General features: G+C 41.9%; 1 protein-coding gene across 4 annotated transcripts in view; it reads right to left on the bottom strand.

Moving 5' to 3' along the window:
• Positions 1-2661: 2661 nt before the first annotated feature.
• The window catches only part of LRP8 (LDL receptor related protein 8), a 169850-nt gene continuing 160208 nt past the window's right edge, over positions 2662-12303 (bottom strand). For 3 of the 4 annotated variants that reach the window (XM_030278756.4, XM_072932653.1, XM_072932652.1), the window contains exons 12-18: positions 10997-11136; positions 9687-9828; positions 9094-9246; positions 8140-8367; positions 6252-6320; positions 5839-6011; positions 4510-4975 (exon numbers count right to left, since the gene is read on the bottom strand). In XM_030278756.4, the coding sequence (XP_030134616.4) occupies positions 4937-4975; positions 5839-6011; positions 6252-6320; positions 8140-8367; positions 9094-9246; positions 9687-9828; positions 10997-11136 (944 nt within the window). In that variant the 3' untranslated portion in view covers positions 4510-4936. Of the gene's footprint in view, positions 4976-5838; positions 6012-6251; positions 6321-8139; positions 8368-9093; positions 9247-9686; positions 9829-10996; positions 11137-12303 lie in introns of all 4 variants that reach the window. The other variant, XM_030278755.4, reaches the window with a different exon arrangement.

The following is a 12303-nucleotide window of genomic DNA, read 5'->3' as shown; positions in this document are numbered from 1 at the left end:
TCATCTTTTATGTGTAATGGCTTGAATTAAAGTAATGTGTGTGCTTTTAGCTGAGCCCCAGTGGGGGAATATATGCATGAAAATAAATTACTGTAGGTGGAACTAATTAATTCCTTGATTGGCAGGCTCAGCAAATAAAGTCCTGAATTGGGTAATGTGGAATGTCTTTGCTATTTGGCCTCAGTTGTACCTGGCCAAGAACTGTAGGTAAAACCTCTGCTCTTCTACCTGACTTTGTAGCCTCGAGGCAAGGGCTGAAGAACTGAACTGATGTGAAGACAAAATCACCAGTCCAGCTTTCTGTAATCCTGTGTTCATTGTCCTTGGAGCCCGGCAGGGGCCTATCAAACTATCAGGGAGATTTGCTTGTTTCACTGACATAACTTCAGCTCCTGCTACGGCACTGCCTTATCACCACTGACAAGATTACGGTGGTTTCCTTGATAGTGGGGAATTTAGCAGGCAGCTGTGGCTAATCCCATAAGGAAATGTTCTCCCACTGAGGTACGTGGAGAGATTTGAATGCTGCAAATAATTTGAAAAAAGAGTATAATTTTTAAAGCATGTTAATTCTCATTCTGCTTGCTGATGCATAGAGATACAGGTTAGCATTACTGCCCTCCTGTAAAAGCTAAGAACAGCCTGGACTGGTGCTCATTGGCTTCTTCTGGAAGTTGGGATGAGAAATCCACGTGCAGCACCCTGAGGCATACAGGCCATCTTCGGGGAACGCCCCAGGAGGTGATCTGTTGTGAAACTGATTGATTGTGTCATGGTCTCTGCTGCTGTGATAGCAAAAGCCAAAAGTTATTCTTTACCTATGTAAAATTGGACTCTGGGATTTGTGTCTTGGCTGGGGAGTTGGTGCTCAAAGCCATCCAAGTAAAACAAGGTGGCTCAGTTAATTCCCAGGGGTGTAACGAGCCTGGCAAACTTTTGGCCAGGCTCATTTCATCTGTCTGAGAAGAGCCAGTTTGGTCTCTGTGGAAAGTTAACACCCCCATTTTTCTCTTCTGGGCTTGGTGGGTTCACCCTGCCTGGATGCCATTTGCCCACCAAAGCCCTTCTATCAGTCCCATTCTCAGGAGGGGACAGCAGAGGAAATGTGTGCATGTAGGAGACAACTGGAACTGGCACCACTCCATAAATGCCTGAACTGGAGTAGTGAAAAGAGCTCACAACAGCCTATGGCTGTAGGCCCCTGCTTCAAGGCAAGGATGTAGATTAGGAAGACAGATTTAAAAGTGTTTCCCAAAGTTAAAAGGCTGATTTGATGGAGAGCAAACAGTGCAAGGAAATGAGCACACATATTCCCGCAGAAGGCAGAAAGGTGACTGAGTTACATGTGTTAAATAAACACTGAGGGACAGAGATGAGTCCCTGTAGTCCATAGAGCATCTTAATGGGTGTGGGCAGAACAGTGTTGGTGTGGATTAGACTGGACAGTTGCTATGTGTAAGAAGTGAAACAAAAAAAAAATAAAATTATTGCTAATACAATATTAATACTTTAAAAAGGGAGTTCTTTTGGGAGGCATAACTTAATGCCCAGCTAGGTTTGTGACTCTCTTATGAGGCTCTTTCAATTTTCTTTTGTGCTGTCCTTGCTGTTTAGACCTGGAGAGAATTTTGTTGTTGTTTCCTTTTTTCTATTTGTTACCATATTACTTTGCTAAAATGCTTAACTGAAAGGGAAGAATGTTTTGAAGTAAGAAAAAGCCTATTTTCAATTAGATAGAAAACTAAACCACCAATATTTACCAGTACACCCGTCCATATTAGTTTGGCAATAACTCTTTGTGCTTGAAAAGTTTTATCTGCTTGGCTGCTTCCTTTGGGAGTAAGAATTGACTGAAAGAGAATTTCAATAAAGGCACTGCTTCCAAGGGCTTTGAACAACATGTGATGGGGAAGGGTTGTGTAGTGTTGCATTGTACTGTATTATCCAGGATTTCATTTTTTCAAGAGACAGGGAAGAGAGAGCAAGCTAACAGTGTGTTTAGTTCTGAGTCACTTATGTGTCCAGCCAGAATTATTGTCCTACTTCCAGTACATGAACCTTTTTCCAGCTTTATTTCTATGGGAGGGACTGTTCGTATGTTTAAAAGAAAAGAAGTTGAGCTTGCCTCTTGAGATTCCAAGAACAGCAGTATTTCTGTCTTTTTTCCAAGATGGCATAAGTGTGCCTCTAAGGAGTTTTGCAGCATGTTTAGGTGTTTTACTAAAAGCTCCAAGAAGAAACCGAGTCGCTTGCAATTAGTTGTTGAATAGTTCAGGTGAAAAACTCCATCAATTGTGGTGTGGGCACTGTTCAGTTCTGGGACATTTTCTCACACTGGGAAAGGACTGGTGTACTTGTACCACCGGAAGTTTTACTGAGGTACATCACTGAGTCAAGGAAATGAAGCTGGTGCTGTTTTCCATGTGGTTTGCAGATGACCAAAACCAACGTGGCAGAAAAGACACTTCAGAACAAAGTGCTCTGTTGTGGAATATGAACTGTCCCCAGTGCTGCTGCTGTGACACTGCAGCTGGACAGCTGCATTACACAGCACTGCTCCCAAATCCCACTCTGACTTTGGGCAATTAAGAGTTAGGGAAAACTTAGACCAAAATATGATACAGTCCCCTTTCAGACACCATGAAGTAATTAGTTCAGTAATCCCAGATAAAAAAATTTAATCTTTCTATAGAAACAGTGCACTGTTTTACAAACGTGTTCATTTGGTTTCCAGTACAGCAAGTGTTACACAGAGCCCCCCCACCCCTCCCTGGGCCTTTTGTCTGGAAGGTCAGAACTGAAACACAAAAGGCACCAAGCAAAGACTTATTCTAACAGAACTTCAGTATGACAAGACAGAGCAGAAATGATTACAATGTTAAATATCACCCTACCAATCTGAACCATTATTTAAAATAATTAATTTATTAAAAAAAAAATTTGGTGTTTGACTTCTCAGTAGTTATAAATCTGTAAAGACTGAAATCAGCACTGCACGTTGAGTTCATTTACAATGGTTTGAAAAAACCTGCAGTCTTTTACACGTAGTTTGTACAGGTTTGTTTGTGTGTTCTTAAAAAAGTATCAAAACTGTAGAACTTTCATATATATTTACATTCATCTGTTAGTTACAGTGTTATCACATACAGCCTTTCTCAGCTTTTTTCTTCATGCACACAGTGCATGGATTTATAGAAAGAGAGCTTCATACCTTAAAACAATAATGGGATAACTCATGTTGTCACTCCCTTAAAATCTAAAATTTGGAATAGAAGGATGCTTGATTACTTCTGTATTGTCTATGTAGGCCATGAGGCATTTGAGAGTATGTATTATGTCTGTAATGCATACCAGGGCTTTAAACACTTTCTTTCTTCTCTTAGTCAAGAATCAGCTTCCAGCTCACATTACTCTGTAAATTTATTCTAAAAGAAATGAAAAAAAACAAAAAACCACCAAACCTACTCAGTCTGAGTTTTTTCCACTCACTCAAATACAAAAGCTTGGACTGACATAAAAACATGAGGAAGATTTCTCTAGGATTTGGTACAGCTCAGGGAGGTACTAGCCCATTATTCGGTGGGAGGTAAGTGTATTCACTTCCAACAGAATTCCCAGGAAATCCTATAGAATGAGATGAGAAAAGCCAAGTGATTTTCCTGCCAGGTGCGGGATGACCCAGCCGAAGACACTGGAAAGGCTGGGAGTTTTTAACCTGCTCTGGCCTCCTTGCCCAGTGCTCTGGGAGACCTGCCATGGGCAGCTTGTTCCACAGGCAGGACTTGGGAAGAGTTCTGTGTGTGCCACAGCAGCTCCTAAAATTGGATTTTTTTTCAGTATGAGCAGGGGGCAAGGAGGGAAGGAAGTGACTTTTGTTACTGTGTTATTTTCCTGATGAACCAGGGAGAGTGCTCACTTGGGAGTGTGGAAATATATGGCTAAATCTTTGTTTCTGTTAATTCTGAGCTGATTTAAGAGATGCAAGATCCCCAGTGAGGAAGAGCATTTAGATTTACATTTAGAAACAAATGAACAAAAACCAAATCAGATTTGTACCAAGCTGTACAAAAAGCAACAACACAGCACAAAAACCCTGGGTGCTGTAGTTTGTCCTGACTGAAATGCTGTAGGCAAAGCTCTCCAGTTAAGTGCACTGCACGAATTCTTCATGGAAAGACTAGAAAATGTAAAGAAGCCCTTAAGAGCCAGGATGGAAATCAGGAGCTGTTTGTTATGGAGTGCTTCACTGGTCAGCTATCTTACACTACAGCTCTTTCTTACATAGTATCTTTAGACTTCAAAGCAAACTTCTCAAACATCCTGTAAATATTTAATTATTCCTAATTTTCATAAATGTAGGCTAGTAGTTTTAAAATATATGTATATATATTTATATATATGTATATATTTATATGCCTATATATCTATCTCATCCAGATAGATATATACACAGATAATCTATGCACAGCAAGCCAAACATACAAAAAATAAATACTCTCACCCCTCTACTATATTTACAGAACAGATTTTATAATCCAGATTTTGTTAATAAATATTTCTAAACTGCCTGTACAGAATTTATTTTACTTATGTTGATGGATAGCCACAAAGCATATTCAACATATTTACAAAATATCTATAAATATAATCTTAAAATAAAGCAATAGCTACTGAACCTTCAGCCTGGCTGATTATGTACATTGAGTTAGTAGCTCAGCTGTTGCTTATTCACTATCACAAATGGGTAGTGCAACCAGTTAAAATGTGTATAAAAGATTATACATACAAAACTCTCACATCCTTTGGATGTTTGCAGTTCATTATAACTTTGTGGTTACCCTTCTGCAACATAAATAATGACCAAAAAGAAGAAGCAGGTTCTGTGATCCAAAGCAGATTTGTTCAGTGTCTGATGATTGGAGCAGCATCTTCATCCTCATGGCAACCCATCATCTTCTAAGCTTAATGCTACACGCTGGGGAGGGAAAAAACACACTTTTGTGAACTGTGATACTGGTTATAACTTGTACTTCTTGTTAGAACTCTCTTGGCTGTCCCTACTGTACTGGTGACAAGTCTGTTCTAGATAGTGATTTCTTTACTCCCCAAATGAGGTCACTTGCTCAAGTGTTACTAAAGAGGTGCTGGGGAGTTTTCTGCCCATATATATTGGATAAAATTCCTTGTAAGGGATGGCAGTTTCTCCAGTGTGATCTTGTGTGGGACCTTTAGATCACAGAGGACATTATCCACCCACCTGCCTGCAGGACTGTGCTGCCTTCACTCATTACTCTGGCTCTTCCTGCTCTCTTCTGAAAATACAATGCACTTATACCTGCCATTGCTCCTCTCCCCAGGGATGCTGCTGTGACAGAGGATCCTTTTCCTTAACTTCTTACAGAACCTCAGTCACCTCTCCTTGTGAGGAATGTAACTTTTTTTTATACCATAGAGAAAATATGCTCCCTGGTATGTAGAGAAACTGAATTTATCCTTAAGATAGTTTGGAATTGTGGTAGCAGCCTAAGCACAGATAAAATGGAATCCAGTAGGGGATGAGTAATCACCTGTCCCATCCTGAGGTAGCTTTACATTTGTCAGATTGGTACCCTGATTAGGACAATTATTCTTCATTTGAACTGAGTATCTGATCTAGAGCACTACATTCTAAGACAACTGCATGGGCTGCCAGAAATTTAGGCTTCTGCCTAATCAATGATACTAAAGAAGTTCTGGGTTTTGTCATTATGTAGCAAATAAATAACACTAATCCAAATTCTCTAATGGAACTCTCAACAGAATTAATCTTCTCCAGCAGCCATCTCCTCAGGTACTTACTGCTGGGTACACGTGTCCAATTTGGGCAGTTCGCCCAATGTGGATTTCGTCTTCATCTTCCTCTTCTGTTGTCTTCCTATAAACTGGGTTATCAAAATTCATGCTTTTAGTATTCTTCCGTTTCCAGTTTCTCCAGATGAGGTATCCCCCCATGCACAGCAAGCCAATGACCACTGAGGAGAGGGGAGAGAAAGGGCTGTTAGGCAGGCATGGATCTGCTGGGATGTTCCCATGTTAGCAGCCATCCTCATAACATTTTCTCAAAGCTGGGCTACTCTTCCCCGGTTCAGCAGTTCCTGTTCTCTTTCCCACCCCACCCCTGAAACTGGAAAAGTGTATTTACTGTGATAAATACAATATTTTGGTATTGCATTTTGGTGATCTCCTTCAAAGGTTAAATCCAATCTGCTTACCCACAGGAATGACAATCCCAATCACAGCTGCTGTCACAGTTGAACCGAAGCCTTCATCATCATTTGCATCTGTAATTACAGAAGTGTTCTATCATTTAACTAGTTTGCTGCTTTTAAAGAATGTTTTTTGTTACTACCCATGCTGTTCTGCCCATCAGAAAGCTTTTGCAATTAAAGAATTTACAAAAAGTTTAATAATAGAATTATTCTGGTGACACTGAGCAGCGCACACAGATCTGGGCTGAGCCGAGCTCCTTCTCCTGAGGAACGAGGTCCCTGCAGCGCTGCTGCCTCGCTGCGGGACAGGGACAGGGAACTCAAGGCCAGTGAAGGGACACGCTCCAGGCTCCAGGGCTGAAAGAGAAATGGGTGCTTGGGCCTCCAATTTTCACACACAAAAAAGGAGGGCATTTTAAAAACCTGACATTTAATGGAAATGCCATGCACGTATCAGGGGACGGTGAATAGCATTCTTAAAAATCCACAACAGAACACTTTCTAGTACTGACACAGTGAATGACTTATTGAGCTGTCAGAAAAAGAATGTAGTTCAAAGCCCTCTACACAGCTTCTCTGTTTAATTTTTTCCTTTTTTATTATTTACAGCTAAGGAGGTAGTGAACACATCTATCTCTCATTGCTGCAGCCTGCCCCACTATGCAAGAATGGTCTCAAAACTCAATAATATACTTAGAAGGAACCAATTACAGGAAATATAATTTTAAAAAATTCAGTATAACCATTCAAGTTCTATACTTTAGAATGTTTGCTCTGAGCTCTCATATAGGGTATCAGTAGAGAAAAATCTACTTTTGCTAAAATATCAGGAGTTGCAAGAGGAGGAACTAACTGTACTTTTTCTTTTGATACACCAATTCATGTCACTTTTAAATACTTCCCTGTGGCAGGCTGTTCCATTACATAGTTATTTGCTTAATAAAAACCCACATTATTTCCAAAGTGGACAATAAAAGAACTTTGCTTCCATGGCTTATTAAAAAGGCAGTTGTTGCATTTGAAAGAAACTTGCCCAAAGAGAACTGAAGGCATTTTAGCCATTGGACTGTGCTTTCCCCATGCAGCACAGTTCTACAGACAGGAGTGGTGTACTGCTCTTTCCAGATATAATGGAAAATATTTGGGGGAAAACAGCATTTCACTGTTTTTAAACATACATGTCAGAGGTCTTGCAGAGCAAAATCTTTTCTCTGGAATAGAATTTTCTTTTTTTTTTAATACCAGTTCAGCCTTTTTGTTTTGCCTTGGCAGCAGGACCTGGAGGGATTGCCTGCTAGCGCTGAGATTGAGCCTGGTGCTCCATTGAGGAGAGCCTATTAGTGCTCTCCACTGGGATACTCTTCTGATAAATAATGCAAAACTTCAAACCTGTGTAATGATGAGGCCACATTAACATGCCAAGCACGGACACACAAACCAGAGGCAGCTTGTCTTGGGCTGTAGTGATTCCACATGTCCAGCAGCACTAAAGATGCACAGGGGGAATTTTTCACCCAGAACTTGTGCTGGATCACTAATTGCTAAACAATTAAAATAGGTGAAGCATCTGCAGAATCATCCATTCTACTGTTTGCAGCACTGAAGCTGGAATGCACCAGTACTGGGCACAAGGTAAGGGCTGATGTGAACTCTCAGGGCTGTTCATGTGCCTTGGATAAAAGCTGATACAAATTCTTTGACATGCCAAGTGACTGGAATTACAGCAGCCATCATAACCCAGGTGCCTGCAGAGAGAGGAGCTGATGTCTCCTGCTGTGCACCAGGGTGTGCCTGCACCTGACCCCTCTGGAATTCAGACATTAGGGCAGGTCTCCCACCAGCGCATGAGGAGCTGTGATACAGGAGAAGGAAAGGAATCTCATTCTCTTACAGTGCTGTGATAAATTGCTGTTTCCAGTGGTCATCTCAGAGTCTATCAGGATGGATGTGGTGGAAGGTAAATGACTTGGGGTGGTGATTGTAGCTTCTGGTACAGCTTTGGGGACGACTTCAGTGGTGTCATTGGCACTGCCAGGTCCAGCAGCGATGGTCGTGGTGCCGTCAGCACGGGACGCGGTGGTTGTGGAAACCACTGCAGGAGTTGCAGTGGTTGGAAGATCTGAAAACCAAGAGCAACAATGAAATTTGGTTAAAGCAAGTACACCTAACAAGTCACAAATGGTAATATAAATCCAGAAAGGATTGTTCTGTTTAATGAAGAGAAGCAGAAACTAAATTCCAATTCTATTTCCCAGGTAGTCAAACTATTGACAGTACTCTGAAGTCAAGCTTGATTAATTAATACTAATAAAAAAAGCAGTCTCTATTGAAGGTAGCTAAGAAGATCACAAACTTGGGGGTTTTTGAGAACCTCCTAAAATTCTGAATTTGTACCAGGAACTCATGGCATGTTAGGAAAAACTACAGTGAAGCCACTCGTCTCTTCAGGATATTATCAGCAACAACTGTGTCCTCTTCAGATCTGGCATCTATCTATACACAAGTATATAGATAACTAAATATATATATATAAGTACGCATTGCATACATATATATTACATGATCAATATATCAATATATGAGTAATCAATTGTAATGGTTTATTGACTAGTCACACTTCTAGCGCTGGTCCCTAGCTCTTTTTTCTCCCCTTCCTGCCGTGTCTTTTTCTGGTTAAGCCTTCCAAAATAAGCAAGCTTTCAACAAAGGATACCACAGTGCTGCTGTGCTCAGAGGGCAGCAAGGACTGGAATCCAGAAGTCGGTGTTTGAGTTTTCACCATCAGGAAATATATTCACTGTAAGTATGATTTTGCTGGGACAAATGGAGATGTGATTGTATTTACCTTTGTAGCATTTTTTCATGTCAGGACCCAGCCACATATTGTCAGGACAGGCACACGTGTACTTGGGGGAATGGGGAGAGATCTGAGGTGCAGGAAGACACAAGTAGTCGCAGCCTCCGTTTGGCTGGGGGCTGAGCTCACAGGAATCTGGAGCTGTTCAAGGATGGAAGAAAAGACAAGTTATTTTTCTAATAATTTATTTCCTGCCCTTGGCAAAGAAATATCAGATCCTCTGAAAAGACCTTCTCCCACTCCCTACCTCAATTTATCAGGCTGCTTAATCATCTTTACAGTTTGTATGGTAGAGTGGAACCTTACAAAGTACTATAAAAACTTGCCAAATACATAATGAATGGGAAGCATCACAGTGACAAGAGTAACTCACTGTTATCAAAGATGCTAATTAAACAGCTATTAGCAATTGCAGATTCTTCAATAAATGCTGCTGCTGAATTAATTATGCAGGAACTTCAAACATTAGGCATTGATTTCCCATTATTACCTGTGCATTCTCTCTCATCAAGAATCATCAGGGAGCATTTCATTTGCCAGCTCAAACAAACCTGATTCAGGGCCATGAGGACACCTCTCACCTTTGGGCTGCTTTAATTCATGAAACACCACGATGTCATGAGGGTTATTGAGATTCTCTGCCAGAATGGAGATGTCCAAGCCATTGAGCCTGTTTGCGCTGAAGATCGCCTCGTTCTCCAGGTCAGTCCAGAACACTCTGTCCTGCAGGGAATGCACAGATTCCTGACCTGGTCTGCTCAAATCCTACTCCAGCTGGATTAAACTCCAGCAGTCACAAAGTCAGTGCACCATGCTCCTACCTTGGGGCACCTTCTGTTAATGCTACTTCTGTCTGCAGCTTTTTTCTATTTTGGACAATGTTCAAAAGCCCAGCACTCCCACAAGTTTACAACGTGCTGTGTAATTTTGAGTAGCTCTGAGACTGAGGTGAGGGAGCAGAGATTTGGTAAGGTACAGACAAGTTGCATCCATGGACTTTCTGAACTGCTTTTTCTTTGTAAGCTGGGGTACATCATGAGCAAAGGGCCACACACTGTAGCGGAAACATTTGTTACCTTGCTGACTTTTTCCTCCTTTCCCAAGATAAGATCTGCATTAAACAGAAGAGGCCAATGCCTAGAGCACACCTGGAAGCTGAGCATCTGTTTCTCTTTTATATTACTATCTGTTGCGTGGCATACTATGCCTGAAGATACAGAACTACTGGTGGAAGAGGTACTCAGGAATCACATTATTACCAAACAGTTTAATTGCTTGGTCATCTGTGTGTCCTGCTGCCTCCTAAACCCATGTGTATTTCCATAAGGAAAGCCACACTGCTGGACAACAAGGGCAGCTTAGCAAAAGCAAAAGGGTTATCTGTTATTCTACCCAACCATTCATACCAGGAAGGATAGAGAGAGGTGAAATAACCCAAGAGATCCTTCCAAATGCTGCTGATGGGGATAGCTCTGAAGAGCAACAATGACCTGGAGAAACCTATGCCCAAAGTTAGATGCCCAGATATCACACACTTCACATAAGAGGAATAAGGGATTTAAGGATAAGGGTTTTCCACATCCAGAAGCCAAGTGGACCTTACTGTGCTATAACTTACCTACAGTGAGTGCCAAAGTTGAAGCCTTTGCTCCCCTGGTCATTTAATGCACTGGTGCTATATTAGGTAAAAGCATGAGATAACACTTTGCTCTTGATTAAGGGCTTTAAAAACCAATTTCCCTGCTGAACCCACACGAGGTTAATTGGTTTCTATAGCAGCGACTGCCCTCACTGAGCTCTGTGCTGTGCAAAAGGCAGAACTTTAAATCAAGAAGAGCTTTGAGACCTCTTGCAGGCTCCAGTCTGTTCTGCATCCGTTTTCCACTCTTACCTCAAACACTGCCAAGCCAAAAGGATGGCTCAGATCATCCACAGAGGAGATCAGAACTTTTCTGTTGCTGCCATTGAAATCAATGCAGGACAGTGAATGCAATTTGGAGTCTACCCAGTAGAGCCGCTGATTCAGCAAATCTGGAAAGTGAAACACAATGAAGCAAAATTACACACAGCTCTTGCAACTCTTTTGCTCTTGCCCAGCATGTTTTTCCTGCTGGCAGCATGACTAATCTCTTTATTATTGGGCCTCTTTTTTTTTTTTAACAGTAGTTCTGATTTTGAATCAGTGCCCAGATATGCTGGGATAAGACCCTATAAATAAGATTAAAAAGGAGGAACATTCTGCTGTGTGTGTGTGGGGAATGCCTGACTGACAGCCTTGTACAGTGAGGTTCTTTTGTTACCAGGAGCAGCAGGGAAGCAGCAGTTTGGGCTTCCCAGATTCTCTCCATCAGTGCCTGAGTGCGAAGCTTCATCCCTCCCAAGGTAGTTCAGGCCTTGGCCTTTTGCTGGAGAACAACTACTGAGATTCCAATGATACACCTCTCTGAAGGAGCTGTGAGATTCACACATTTTCAGTGAAGAAGAATCCTGGGCCAGGAGACCCTTCTCATGCTGCAGGCTGGGGGAATCTGCTGGTGGGGACAGTCCTAGCACAACCAGCCAGGTTTGGAGAGGGCGCAGGTAACAGCAAGAGGAAAGGATCCAGTGTTTTTTGGAATGCTAAGAATTGAATTTCTCTTTCTGGAGCAAATTCACTCATTTTGGATGGGATTCACTGAACAGAATGCAAGTGGATGAGAGCCAGCAAAACAAGTTGTATAATTAAACAAGTCATTAATTAATTTCTTAATTACTAAATGATAACATTATTTGTTCACAGCAGTAGCACTTCAGCAGTATGTAATGGCAGCAGCATTTCCTTCTCCATCCTTGCCACAGCCAGCATTTTCAAAGCCAAGCAAAGAACCTCACATCTGCATGGTGTTAAACACACAGAGCTCCAGCTCCAGAGCAGGATGTTCCCTGCTGCTCCATGACACCTCCTTCCCACTCTGCTGCTTGGTGTGGGAATGAGAACCACCACAGCCCTCTGATGGCTTCCATTCCCCCTGAGCAGCTGGGCAGGCAGGGAATGGTGACAGGGAATGAACGGGCTCTGCAGGCCCTGTCCCTCTCCCTGACACACTGTGCACCATTCATCAGTCCAGTGCAGGATCCTGACACTGCTCCTGAGACAGGCCCAGCTACAGAGACATTTAACACCAAGGATTCAGATGCTTTTCAGACTCCTAAAGGTCT

This window comes from Taeniopygia guttata, chromosome 8 (assembly GCF_048771995.1).
Source record: "Taeniopygia guttata chromosome 8, bTaeGut7.mat, whole genome shotgun sequence".
NCBI classification, from domain to species: domain Eukaryota; kingdom Metazoa; phylum Chordata; class Aves; order Passeriformes; family Estrildidae; genus Taeniopygia; species Taeniopygia guttata.
Note: the sequence above shows the minus strand (reverse complement) of the source record. Positions and strands in the feature narration are given on the sequence as shown.